At 34.6% G+C, this 14,791-nt stretch overlaps 1 protein-coding gene across 11 annotated transcripts in view; it reads left to right on the top strand.

Annotated features, from left to right (window-relative positions):
• Positions 1-14,791, top strand: part of ARHGAP32 (Rho GTPase activating protein 32) — a 307,961-nt gene that overhangs the window by 143,149 nt on the left and 150,021 nt on the right. For 4 of the 11 annotated variants that reach the window (XM_077964657.1, XM_077964655.1, XM_077964656.1 and 1 more), the window contains exons 3-5: positions 3,707-3,798; positions 4,667-4,708; positions 5,058-5,142. In XM_077964657.1, the coding sequence (XP_077820783.1) occupies positions 3,707-3,798; positions 4,667-4,708; positions 5,058-5,142 (219 nt within the window). Of the gene's footprint in view, positions 1-1,304; positions 1,399-3,706; positions 3,799-4,666; positions 4,709-5,057; positions 5,143-14,791 lie in introns of all 11 variants that reach the window. The other 7 variants (XM_077964660.1, XM_077964658.1, XM_077964659.1 and 4 more) reach the window with 3 other exon arrangements.

Genomic DNA, 14,791 nt, shown 5'->3' with positions numbered 1-14,791 from the left:
AGATCATTGAGCAGTGTGCTTCAAACAGTAAGGGTAAAATATTTTTAATCATAAAATTAGACCTATTAAAATGACTCTGTTAACTGTAGACTTTCATAGATAATAATGTCATCTAGGGGAATTAAAAATCAGAGATAAAATCATTATGTGCTTTTCTAGGGTAGTTAACAATGCTCAGTTTCTTTGACTGTTTTCCTTGAAGGATGCTAAATTTTAGTGTTGTAATGGAGATTGTGGATGTCAAATGTTAGTAAAGTATGTACGCATGTTATTCCATTGGCTTCATGCTCAAGAAATTTACCCTCTTGATGAATGGAAAAGTCTTTTATTAGAGAACAACACTACATGGCAGTTTGCATTAAAAGATGAATAAAATATAATGAAATGCTCCAATATACTGTATACAGGATAAATCCTTTGAAAGATTAATGAAGGAAAGTATCAACATTTGGCAAAATTATCAGTATAGGATTAAATGGACTAGGTGGATTTGAATTGGATTTTGAGGATAAGGTTGTATAGGCAGGGATAATGAACATGCTGAATTATATAGTGTAAACAAGTAGGGAAGAGTGAGGAGATAAAAATTGTTATTGAATCCGTTAATTTCCTTAATCTTTTGGTCTAATTTTCTAGGATGCCAGTTAATCGTTAGAGATAGACACATAGAGCGTTTAAATGTAAATGGTGTGTGCTTTTCTGAACATAAGTTCAGTTGTCTTTTGAGGTCTTTTGAGTGTTCTGTTGATGAATGGTGCTGTTACTGTGTTGATGATATTATAAACTCTATTTTGGAAGCATAATTAAGCGATAATTATAACATGAAAAATTAGGAAAAATTATTTTTATGAATGAATATCAGTTAATGAACTATTTTCTAAAAAAGAACTTCCTTAATCTTTGGTTTGGAGCAACAGAATAAATAACACAAGTATGTGCTCTCAATAGAAATTTAAGGTAATTTATTTTATTTTTAAAATATGTAGATGAAAATATTAGTTCATCAGGTGATTGAATAATAGTACAGTATTTTCCTTTCAATTCCACTGGCTTCATCTTAAAAGAGTAAATGATAAAACCTTGTTATGTTAAAGTGTATTGTATTTGTTCATTCACAAAAATATACTGAGAGCCTAGGATATTCCTGGAACTTTTCTGTGCTGTAGGAAAATATTGCTGGACAGAACATACATGGTCACAGGCTAGTTGAACTATTGATTCAGACATATTTTCGTGAATCCTCTGAAGCTTTTTGGACCCTTGTTTGGTTCACTGGCCTAATTATTATCATTTTGTCTTTTTAGGCAGAGATTTTCCTGTCAGACCCTTTTGCGTAACCTGTGGATTTACCTTTGGGTCATGTTTCCATCTACAGCCCAGTCAGTTGTGGTTGCAGAGGTGTGTGGTACATGATGTTCCTCCCTCATGCGGATTATAGGCTGGGCAGGTTTTCTTGTTTTCTCCTTAGATGTGTTTAGGAACAGTGGCCTCCCTAGCTAGCACATAGCTTGCTAACGTTTCAATTTCCAGTCTACCAATTACATCATCTCCATTTATTAACTCAGTCTAGTGGATTCTTTTTTATTCTTTTATGTTTTTAAGTCAATTTATGAACAATGCAGAATAGTGAAAAGCCACCTTATCAGAAATGTTAATAAGAATTTAAGCTTGGCAAACCTGTTATGTCAAGTAAATTTTGGTGCACAAACATCATAAAAGATGAAAGAGTATTGTCACACTTTCACTTTTTTTTTAAATGGCAAAACCAGATGATCCAGGTTGTTGCAGAATATTGCATGAAAAAGTACTTTCAGTTGAATGACCAATTGGAGAATACTGTATTTCCTTTTTTGTCCTTAGAAATATCTTGTTCACTCAGTTCTTAATACTCAATACTGTATTCATCTAGGACATTATAATTAGTCTGATGTATCATGTACGTGATTGTTTTGCCATCTTTATTAGAGTCTAGAGTGCTGTTGTCTCTTTGTACCCACCTTTTCATGTATCTATTCATTATATCTTTCTTTGTCAGTGTTTTTCTCTTTTCTGTAAGTGAAAGAAAACGAAAACTATTGAATTAGTGAATATGTTAAATGAAAGTGAAATGGACTAGAAAGATGGTGTCTCCAAGCTTTTTAAATACCTTCTTGAAAGATGAGGCGATTTGGGCAACACAGTATAAAAACTGGATGATAATTTATTTCACCACAGCACTAACTTTGTAGGACAGGGCTTTGCGAACTTTACCTTGTTGGGTGCCTGTTTTTGCAAATCAAGTTTTTTTGGAACATGGCTGTGTTTGGTCATTTACAAGTGGCTACTTTTACACTACAATAGCAGAATTGAATAGTGGCAAAGATAATGTGGCCCACAAACCTAAAGTATTTACCAGCTGGCTCTTTAAGAAAAAGTTTGTCAACTCTTTTTCTAGGATATTATCTCCTTTTCCCTTTTTTAAAATATACTTTTTATTTTAGTCTTAAATTTTTTTTTCTAGTGTGATAGGGTATACTTGGATGCTGATCAGTACTGATGAAATAATACCTAGGATTATGAAGTAACTTTGTATCTAGAGGAAAGATAAGACAAGATATTATCTTATATTTATAAAAAGTTTCATTGAATCCATATGATAGCTGTGCAAGATGGAATGAGTTCTGTTTCATTACTGAAGAATATAATAATACTCTGTTTTCTTTGGGAGACCTATAAGAAGGAATAAAAATACATCTAAGAAGGCTTGATCATGAAATATCAACCCTTATAAATAGTTAAATTTGCTAAAAAACAAAAAACCCTCAAAAAGAAAAAATGAACCCCGCACGTTGTGATGACGTAACAAGGTTTCATTCTCATAAATTCATACATTGTTACCTCATATCTTTGAAAAGTCCTATTTAAAAAAAAAACAAACATGTATCTAAACTGTCTGGCTTTTTTTTTTTTTCTCTTGCAAGAAAACATTACAGAAGTTAAGGTTGTGATTCTCCGCCCAACTTACTTTAACTGCTTATCCGACATTATTCTCGCCTATTGAGTCATGTGGCATGGGCTATCATAATTCAGCTTAAGTTTTTTTTAAATTATAAATCATATGTATTATAGCACAAAATTTATTTTTAAGATAGATATTTGGAATTGACTTTTATTTTGTCCAGAGTGTTAAGAACTTTTTGATTTTCCTTTTTGTTTTTTTTTAAAATGATATACCTGATTGTGTCACTGAAGTGAAGAATTCACCACTGTGAAAACTATGATAGACTAAGGAGTAATTTGGAAGTATTTATATACATGTCATGTTCAGATTTTGGTGTGAGAAATACATGTTTTAATCTCTTAATTTCTATGTTTATATTAACATTTTAATGTTTATTATTTTAACCAAGGTTATTTTATTCCAACAACTTTCAGGGGAAATTTTAATTCATATTGAGATATATAATAGCTGGTTTTGAAATCTGATTACAAAAGCATGAAGATTCTTATTCTCACAGAAAAATTTCCCTTATACAGTAAAGCTGAATATTTAAATCAGGTGAATAATTTATATTCTTAATAATTAAAACTCAAGTAAGATTATTAAACCAAGATATATTTTGTAGGTAAAAAGTCAGAAGAACTATTAACATAAATCATAACCTGCTTTTTAAAAAAGTATAATACTAAAGGAATAGTCATAAATATTTTGTCTTTATTTTTTAAGGCAAGAGGCGCAGATGTTCCTGAGATTCCTGGAGATCTTACTCTTAAGACGTGTGGCAGTACAGCCAGTATGAAGGTTAAGCATGTAAAAAAGTGAGTATAACTTTACAGTGGGTTCTAAATGAATTCCTATGAATGGAAATCAGTTCTTTAGTTCTCTTAAAACTTTTATTTAGACTTTTTACAAAAATATGCTGTTACTGTGCAATTGTTAATCCTTAAATTATGACTCAGCAGTGGAATAGGCCTACAGATCATCCACTCATCTAAAATATACTTTATTTTTGTTCTTGAAGCAACTTATGTCATTTTCTGTTATGTTACAGTTGTTTGATAGGTACAATCTAACCATGTCATTCTTGGTACCCTTAGTGCATGCTCTCATTCATTCAGAAATACCAGCTTTATTGTCTGAGTTATGAGATTATTAGATTTCAGGTTTGCCTTTGAGGAGCATGAAGTAGATGCCAAGAGTTGACTATTAAGTGAAATACAGGTTGAGCATCCCTAATCTGAAGCTATGAAATCCAGAGTGCTCCAAAATGTGAAACTTTTTGAGTGCCAACATGGTAGCACAAATGGAAAATTTCACACCTGACCTTACGTGAGTGTTCGCAGTTAAAATTTTGTTTCATGCACAAAATTATTTAAAATATTGTATAACATTACCTTCAGGCTGTGTATAAAATGTATATGAAATATAAATGAATTTTTTGTGTAGACTTGGGTCCCAGCCCCAAGATACCCATAGATATAAGCAAATATTCCAAAATCTGAAAAAATCTGAAATCCAAAATTCTTCTGGTCTCTGTGTCATTTCGAATCAGGGCTATTCATCCTATACCTGAAGCTAATCAGTTTTAAACAGGAAAACCATCTTTTCACTTGGTAGAGTTAGATAGCCATGCTTCATGTGTAAGCAGAGGAAAGACAAGGATAAACATGTTCATTCTGCGTCCAGGTCCACCACTCCAGGACTGATGGGCTGTGACAACATTCACAGGTAAAACCTGGTTTCGTACTTTGTGTTGGGCATGCTGCTCTGGTTAGAAGCTGGCTGTTCACAGTTTCCATAACATTTGCTGAAAATAACAGTTTTTCTATGGACATTGATTTGGGTCAACATTAGGAGATACAGTGATGCTTTTTTTATTTTTGGTTTTGTTCTGTACACTAAATATAATACTCATCTGATTCAGTGTATTTTTAAGAGGATTTGTGTGGATATGTGTGGCTCATGCGCATGTGCTTACTAAATATTTTTGCTTGCATGAGCTCTTGTATTTTCCCCTTAAACTTAGTAATTTTTACTATTTCACTATCTTGTTTTTTATTTATTTCATGTGTTTCAGGTTACCCTTCACTAAAGGTCACTTTCCGAAGATGGCTGAATGTGCGCATTTCCATTATGAGAATGTTGAGTTCGGCAGCATACAGGTATATTGAAATATTTCTTACATCCTGATTTAAGATTTACATATCTACCTTTATGTCTATATGCTTATCTGTATATCTGCATCTAATAGATGACACTTTGAAGTAGTTTTTTTTTAAATTGATGTCTTATTGGTTGAGGTAAAATCTTCTCTTCTGTTGACAAATACTTGATGTCACGTTGACATATAAAAGTAACCATCACGCTAACATGTATCAGTTAAGGAAAATCAGTCCTGTCCCCCTCTGTTTTCCTATATCATGTCCATATGTCCATGGCTTTGTGTAGTGACTTTCTATTCTGACCTTATGTAACCTTGTCTTAATTAATTGTTGTGCCCTTTGATACTTGGTAGATTAAAGTGTTCTCACTTTATTCTTCTTTTTCAGAAATGTTTTTACTGTTACTGCTTTTGCATTTACATACAAATTATTGAATCTAACTTGACATCAAGCTACATACTTTGCTCTTATTATATCATTGGCAGCTTAATGTCCTTTGTACATTGTATCTGTATTAATGTGAAAAAACTATTAAAAACTTAAAAAATAGCCAGATTGTGGTTATTTAAAAAATTATATTTTCCCAGAGGAACAGAAACCACTCTTTACATTGTCTTTTCAAAATAGGCTAATAGAAAAAAAAGTCTTGATTTCTACACACAAAATGGAGAGGTAGTCCACTTCCTGTCCTTGCCCTGACCACCGTCTGTCCAGAAGAAGACTCATGAGACATGATTGATTTGTGCTACTTTTTGTAATTTTATTTCATAAACAAGTGAGATGAATTTGATCTATAGGATTTATGAAAGTGAAGGACATTTCTATTTCAAATAAATTGACAGTTTAAAATAGCACTAGAGATTTATAATGCTGTGACATCAAACAAAGGATATTTTGTTCCATTAGTGTGTATGTCCTTGGGACTGTAGTTATCATGATAAATTTCTTAGGTCAGGAAGAGCTGATTAAGAAAACAGTAATTAGTACATTTTTCATTTTGTGACTGTTAAGCATTTGATATATCTGTTTGAGTGATTTAGTTTACTCAGCTTGCAATTCAGCTAAACTATTTTCTACTTAATTTATTTTGCTTTTTTTTTTTTCATCTTTACAAGATTGAATGAGCTCTTTTGGAGGCGGTAAACATTGTAAGGAGTTTTAGCAAAGTGAAAAGAAATGGGACGCTAGAGATCTAAAACCAAAGAATATTTAAATGTTAACATTATATGAAAGGTTAGGAAATCTCTAAAGCATCTGATTTAAAATAGAAACAGAGCTATTATTGGTAAGCATTGTATAATGAAATAGAAAAAGCACTGGCCTTAGTTCACAAACATAGATTCTAATTTTCTTTTTGCTTCTTAGGAAGTTTATGACCTTGGGCAAGTAGCTTAGCCTCTTTGGTTTTATTTCCTTTATGAGGTGAATGAGGTTGTGCGAAATAGTATCATAGTTCTAAACTTTTATTATTTTATATTTAAAGAGTTTATAATGGCTGCATTGAGGATGTGGGTAGGGAATAGACAGTTGTTACTCAGCTGCGTTTGGCTCTCTTGAGATTTTGTTAAGTGCCTGTTATTAGAGTCCAGTTCTCTTAATTGGAGGACTGTGTCTCATTTTTATGGGGAGAACACATTAGGGAGACCTTCTACCAATGAACAGACCTGTAATCTTCATTTTGAGGGTCATACCATGTTTCACTTTCTCGATTGCATTTACTTCAACCCTGTAAAATTCCATTACTCAGGCAGAAGAGGGAAAAAAGATATGATACTAAGTCAGTGTGTGACCCTGCATATATGAGGTGTATGAGTGAGATGTTTGAGGATTGTATTGATTGACCACGAGGCCTCTGGAGTATGGAAGATAGGGGTGGTTCAGAGGAAACCAGCCCAGCTGCACCTTGCTGGGCCACACCAGAATCATCTTTCTCTGTTGACTGTGCTCTATTTGGCGCACCTTTCCTGCCAAGTTTTGTCCTGCCTCTGTTCTGTGTCTTTGGAGACTGGCCTCTACATACCATGTCTACCAGTTTTGCTTGTCTTCTGTTTCTGGATGAATTTAGCCCATGTCAGATACCATCAGGAGGAAAACATTAGTTTTCATTAACTAAGTTGTGTAGCAAAAGAACTGTAATAGTATCCTGACTTGACTTACATGCTTATGTTTTCTTTAAATCTTGGGTTGCTGTTCTCTCTTTGGCTAGTATAAGGTTTTACATTTTGATGGACCTACTGAATGCCATTTAAAGAAAAAAACAGTAATATTAACCTCTAAACAATCCTGCGTTCTATCTGCTATAAGCAGTTAAAGTTCATATGTCTCAGTTCTTATTCTTTATCATTTTATAAACATCTTGCTTTTTACACAGGTAAATATTAGCACATTTGATTCTAAACATGTTTATGGAAAGTGAATCCTTTATTTTCAATATAAGGTTGGAATATGTTCTGAAGAGAAAACAAGTAAGACAACTTAGTAAAATGTATCAATAATAGATCATCAGTTGTTTGCTGGACAGCTCTAGTATAAATCAGTAGGTTGTTCATACTGTCACTCGGCCAACTTGGTTGTTGCTTTTCATATGTACCAATTCTGGAACATTCTGCAGTGACATACCTTCCCTTTTTTACTCTGATCTTAGAAATTTCTCTTTGATTTACAGATTTATTGTCTTTGTGTTTACAGCTCTTCCTTCTCTTCAGATCTGAAAGTTGGTAATTGCCATTGGCCATCATATCCTAGTATGACAGAGATGTTAACGTCTCCTACATTTTAAACATCCGGACAAAATAATCTTTAACTTTCGTGCTTTTAGTTCTGGAATGAAATAGTAATTTTTTTTTTTTTTTTTTTGAGACGGAGTCTCGCTCTGTCGCCCAGGCTGGAGTGCAGTGGCCAGATCTCAGCTCACTGCAAGCTCCACCTCCCGGTTTTATGCCATTCTCCTGCCTTAGCCTCCCGAGTAGCTGGGACTACAGGCGCCCGCCACCTCGCCTGGCTAGTTTTTTGTATTTTTTAGTAGAGACGGGGTTTCACTGTGTCAGCCAGGATGGTCTCGATCTCCTGACCTCGTGATCCGCCTGTCTTGGCCTCCCAAAGTGCTGGGATTACAGGCTTGAGCCACCGCGCCTGGCCGAAATAGTTATTTTTAATCCTATATGTTAGAAATTCCAATGATCAATTTTGTTTAGTCTGAAAGACACAGTTGCTTAAAAACAATTTAGACGTAAGTCAGTACTTTTACTGGGTCAGTACTGTCATTACCATATAATGATATATAATGTACAAAGGACATTTTTATGATCTCTCCTTTGAATTCCAGCCTTGTATATCCAGCTGACTTCCCTGCATCTTCACTTGGATGCCTAATAACAGCACAATCATTGCAGCATGTCCAGAACGGTCTTTCAGACCTGCTCTTTCTGCTGACTTCCCATCTTGGTAAACAGCAATTCTATCCTTTCAGTTCCTGAGGCCAAGAACCGTGGAGCATCTTGGACGTCTCTCTTTCCGTCAGTCTTCACATCCAGTCCATCAGCAGGTTTTTTGGCTCCATCTTTAAAATAAATCCAGGTGCTAACCATGCCCACCTGCTTCTCTGCTATCACCTTACACTAAAGCATTGTCTTTTGGGAGGATTATTTCAGTAGACTTCTATAGTTGGCACAGCAGCAAGAATGATTCTTTTCAATGTAAGTCCAATCATGTCACTTTTAAAAAACTCTCTAGTTAGTGTTCATCTTATTCAGAGTAAAAGTCAGATTTCTTAAACTTTTCTACAAGGATTTACAGAATGTACCCTTACTTTTCCGACCTCATCTTTCTTCTCTTCCCCTTGGACAGGGTGATCCAGCCACAGTGGCCTCTTTGTTTTCTGCCAGTATGTGTACCCCCTTCTCAGGGCCTTGGTACTTTTTGTTTCCTCTACTTAAAGTGCTCCTTTAGGAGAGCCACACACCTTGCTGCCTCCTCTTTTAAAAGTACTTGCTCCAGTGCTGTCTTCCCAGACTGCACCTTCGTTACATAAGATTGCAACTCTAGTCAGCGGCTTTCCTCATCTCCCTCTCGTTTATTTCCCTCCATACCGCTTAACACCATTCGGCATGCTAAATATTTTATTATTTATTTTCTTCCCCTCAACATCTAGAACAGTGGTTGACACATTAAAAACTCCTCAATGAATATTTGTTTAATGAATAATAGATGAATGAGATGAATGGATGCATGAGTTTATATTTGAAGAAGAGATACAATTGGTTTTAAAAATGCTGTTTTACTATTTTGTTGTTATTTATCATTTAAAATTTGTTCTTATATGATAAGAATATATATTCCTTATGAGTGTTTATTTATTATAAAACAAATTATGTAACCATCCTGTTTAAGTCTCAGTTTGGTTCCTTCAGTTGTAATGTGTGGTATAGGACAGATATTATGCTGAGGAGAAAGGTGCTGGTGTGGTGTAGAATGGGTATGGCCAGCTGCTGCAGTTAGCCTGGGTCTTGCTTTCCTTATCTTCACACTGAAAAGGAAGTACGGTTACTAGATACACTAGAATACTAGGTGACAGCTAATGTTCCTTCAAGCTAAGAAATTGTAGATGAACTATGAGTTCTGATTCAGGTTGTGATAAGGTGAAGAGGAAAAGAGATATAACAGCACAAGGGAGGAGAAGTTGTATCATGCCATATTCTTATTTTAGTCTGCTTCCATAGAGCTTGAATAAACTATTAATATCTGTAAAAATTAGTACAGATAATTGCTCATGTCATAGAAGTAGCTTGTTGAAACATCTTTATATTCCTGGGACACGTTATGCTGAGTTATATATATATATATTTAAAAGTAAATTCCTTTTTTACACTCTACTAAGATTTTATAACTTCTGCATCTATGTTTATTGGTGGAGTTAACCTGTGTGCTATACTTGTCCCACTAGCCTAAGACTGGGGAATTTCTGCTCCCCTGTCCCATTCTCCACCCCTTTAAAATAAATGTACTGGAATATTTTGTGTAAACGGAATTACCTGTTCTTTGAAGGGTTAGTAGAATTTTCCTGTTAAAACCTTTTGAAACCGGTTCCCAATTGGGTACTTAATCTTTATCATCTTTACTTACCATTTCAACTTATGATTTGATTATTGCTCATTAGGTTCTTTTGTATCTCCTTAGATCAATTTTTATCATTTATATTTTCTTAAAAATTGTTCATTTAATGTAGCTTTTTAAATTCATGGATTATAAGTTGTACACAAGATATTATTAAGTCTTGGTCTTGTCAAGGAACCAGCTTGTGGTTTTACTGATCAACCAAAGTTTTTTTTTCTTTATTTTTCATACCAATAATTTCTAAGTATAACTTTTCTTTTGTTTCTTGAATTGAAAGTTTAGTTTTTCTTATTTTTTTTTTTTTCTAGAAAAGAGTTGAGAATAATGTGTATTGCCTACTAGGATTTGCTTCTCAAAAACTAGCTTTGTCATAAACCAACTTTGTCAAATATTAATATTACACTACATATACTACTTAATCTCTTCTTTAGAGAAATAGAATGTAACAGGTATTGTTAATAATTCATTTGTTTTTAGGTATTAATTTTTTAATAAGTGCATTTAAGTTTGGATATTTTCCTGTGAATAGCACTTTGGCCAAATTCTACAGGTTTGATTCATAAATGTCGTATGTTTAGTTTAGAGAAATTTAAATTTCTAAAAAAAGATAAACAATTACTAGAAGGGGCTTTTTGTTTTGAGTAAAGCCACATGTAGTTTAAAATTCTGAAAATTTATTGTTATTGCACTTATTTTCCCTGTTGTATTATTCTGCAGTCCAAAAACAAAGATTAATTTACATTTTACAAAGTATTTTTTAGTAAGCGGAGGGGGAAAGTCTCTTGTAGCAGGCAAAGAAATGACCAGTGTATTGAGTCTGATCAGTTTGAGGCGGCACTGTTCCTGTTGTGCTTTGTGTTGTACCGCCATCTAGTGTGTAGGGTGGCAAAAGGATATGTTTGATTTATATTTTCTTTATCATCTGGTATCTGAAGTTATCACTTGATGTGTTTCTTTTTATCCAATTTCATACAAAACATTAAGTTAAATTAACCTGAGTGGTAGAGTTCAGGTTTTTGTACAAATAAGAAATAGGAAAAGTATGAATTTAGTATCTGTGTCTTGAGCTTTCTATACACAAGCTGCCTGCAAGGGGCTTGAAAATGCTGTCGTGGCTTTCTGTCATTGGATGCATTTCTGCCTTGATATTGGGAAATGTGGAAAAAAGTAGTAAAGTTTGACCTGAGTGTAGGAATATTGAGGGTTAATAATACAAACAATTTTAAAAGCCTGAAGTTCCATTTAAAATGAAGTAATCAGAATTGTAATAAAAATACAAGCCAGTATTTATTGAATATTTTGTGTGAGCCAGGCATTATATCAAGTACTGTTTACACATTGTCTCAATTATGCTCCACAACAATTTCAGGTACAGAAATTTAGCTGAAAAGAGCTTAAGAACTTACTCAAGTTCTTAAACTGTTTTGCAGACTATATTCGAATCAAGGCAGTCTGACACTAGAGCTATTCTGCGTGTATTGCTAGAACAGAATAGACTGACTCAACTAATATTTTAACAAAAAGAAATAAACTATGATTCTGGAATATCTTGCATCTTTAATGTAGTTGAAGGTTAAAAAGTATGATACATAATATTGCAGTGTAACCTTAAGTAATTTCCAGTGTGATCTTAAGTAAATTCTTAATGTCTCTGGTCATCAGTTTCCTCATTTGTAAAATACAAATAAATGTATCTATTCTAACTATATCACAAAGTGCTATGGGAATTAAGTGACATAATTGACATAAGTGACTTTTTTTTTTTTTTTTGAGGCGGAGTTTCACTCTTGTTGCCCAGGCTGGAGTGCAATGGCACGATCTCGGCTCACCGCAACCTCCGCCTCCCTGGTTCAAGCAATTCTCCTGCCTCAGCCTCCCTAGTAGCTGGGATTATAGGCATGTGCCACCAGGCCCAGCTAATTTTTGTATTTTTAGTAGAGACGGGGTTTCTCCATGTTGGTCAGGCTGGTCTCGAACTCCCGACCTCAGGTGATCCACCCGCCTCGGCCTCCCAAAGTGCTGGAATTACAGGCATGAGCCACTGCGCCCGGCCTCATAAGTGACATTTTAAAGTGCTTTAGAGAAAGGCAAAAGTTCTAGGGAAGCACTTAGGTAAAGTCAAATAATCACCTTTAAAATGTGGAAAGTCATACTTGTCCTGATGACCCAAGGACAGTGTTGTCAGGATTGAGGCAGTGGATACTGACTTCACCAGAGTACTTCCTATCAGTTAAGCTTTCATCATTAATAAAAATAAATTAATGAAAAGGTTATCTCTCCCCATTTTGTTAAGACACTTGCAGTTTGAAAAATTGACTTGTACATATTTTCAGTTTAAAAAAATCTTACACAGAAGTACTATTACTACATGTGTAATCATTTGACATAAAAGCCATGCTAATTTTATTCTCACCCTGGCCACAAAGTTTAGTTTTCCTCAAAAGAAATAAAAATCTTAACCTTACTTTTCTGCATGTTCTGCAGTAATACTCCCTCTTATACAGGGAAATCATTGTCCTTTCAGGGGAGGATTTGAAATGAAATGTTCAGATAGTGAGTTACCAGTTCCACTGTCATCTGAGTACTGGATTTTCACTGTATCTCATTTGAGATTATTCAGTCCAAGAATCAGATGTGTAGAAGTGGTTGGATTGTGAAAAAATATATCTAGAGTGGAGTCAGTCAAAATTTCAGGCAGCTTACTTGTAGTATTGTTGAGTCTGAAACTCTAAAGAGTCTGCGATGTTTTCCTACTAGTAAGCTAACAAGTTGGCTTGCCACAATTACAGACACACTGCGCACATCCTCACTCTCTTTCTCTTTCTCTGTCACCACCCTTTCCCCCAGCAGAAACCTGAAGTCTCTGGACCAGAAATCAAGCCCTTGTTTACTTGAAAAGTAACTTATGTTGGTTCCCTAGGCCCTAGTTCTCCATAAAGTGATGTGGTGACAACCAGAGATACCCTGTGTTTACAAGTGGGATTTGGTACCACAAGAGAACTCTGCACTTAGGAAACTTGAAGTTTATACAGGATAACTGGCATTGCTGCCCATTCTCCTTTCTCAGGATAGAGAGAGAGAGAGACCTTTGCTCTGGAATGTAAACAAAATCTCTGGGAAAAAGAAGCAAAGATCTGTGTTTCACAAACACCCTGGAATGCAAACATGGCTTGGGGGAGAGAGAAAACCTTTATCTCTGGAGGGCTCCATCTTTAGGGTTACTGGGTTAAGTTCAGTCCCTTAGCCCAGGTGCCAGAGCTCTTTGCTTAGAAAGCCCCGACCATGCTGAAATGTAAAAATATGTATGAAGCAGTTTCCTGACAAATATATGTTCTTGAGTGAGAGCATCAGTAAGAAGAGGGTTGTGATTCTGCTGTTGTGTTATTTGGTCTCATTTTCCAGGTATTCTTCACAGTGAACTGATGGTGATTCTAGTGTTTAAAGATGAGCACATCAGTTGCTTTATCTGATACTCAGCTGAGAAAACAGTGCTCTATTCCAATTCTGGAAAGAAAAACTGTTAGGTCTGTTAAGATGCTTATAGGTCTCTAGCTTTTTCCTGGTAAATCTGAAGGGTAATTTTGCCTTTTATTGATTTTCACCTTATGTGCTGGAAATTAGAACTTACTTCACTTATTAACCATGTAAGATGTAATTCTACTGTAGAATTATTCTTCCTCTTGGCATCCTGAACTCAGTAGTTTTAAAGTAGTGTTTTCAGTGTCAAGTATTAGGAGGTTGAAGGTAGGGTGGGTGGACCACCTAATATCATACAACAGAAATTATTTTTTGTGTCTCCACGTCTGCTACACAGGCTGTGAGGTGAAAGAAAACTTGTTTACAAACCCCATAGGTATGACACAGTGAAACTGCAGCCATTACAGAACTACAAAAGATGAATAAAAGAAAAGAACTCTTTCATTTGCAATCTGTTGATTAGGCTTTGGTGAATGGTTTCTTCTGTGGGTGGGTGTTATATTTTTACCCTGTTCTATGCTACTGATTTCCATTTTCCATATGGAGAAAGAACTTTTCTGAACATTTGAAGACTTGCTGAATAGAGTTGTATTTTTAAAGATCCTAACAACACTAATTGTAATTGGTTTCCATGGTGATAGAAAAGTGAGCTCAATACAGGAAAAATAACTCCAAAGATAGATTTGGAAGAAATTTAGAAATACGGGATTTGGAAATCCTGTTTGCCATTTCTAATAGATGAAGGACTGAAATATTATTAAATTGAAAGAAGTGAAAATTATTTAAATCACTGAGTTCATGTCATAAATTTCTACAGGCAAATATAGTTCAGTCCTTCATAGTGTATAGTCTTTGTACATATAGTTCACATACTGCATAAAATACATTAATATTCAGACATGTGTATAGGGTGTATTAAAACCCACCGTTCACTTAGTGTAGTTTTATTGAATATCTTCTATGTGCTAGCCACCTATGTGAGTACCACTGATGAAGTAGATAATCTTTCCTCAGAGAAAACAAGTAATATACCAATAAATTCAAGAGAAGAACGGTGTTA

This window comes from Macaca mulatta, chromosome 14 (genome assembly GCF_049350105.2).
Source record: "Macaca mulatta isolate MMU2019108-1 chromosome 14, T2T-MMU8v2.0, whole genome shotgun sequence".
NCBI classification, from domain to species: Eukaryota; Metazoa; Chordata; class Mammalia; order Primates; family Cercopithecidae; genus Macaca; species Macaca mulatta.
The sequence above is the reverse complement of the archived record's forward strand: the minus strand, read 5'-3'. Positions and strand labels throughout refer to the sequence as shown.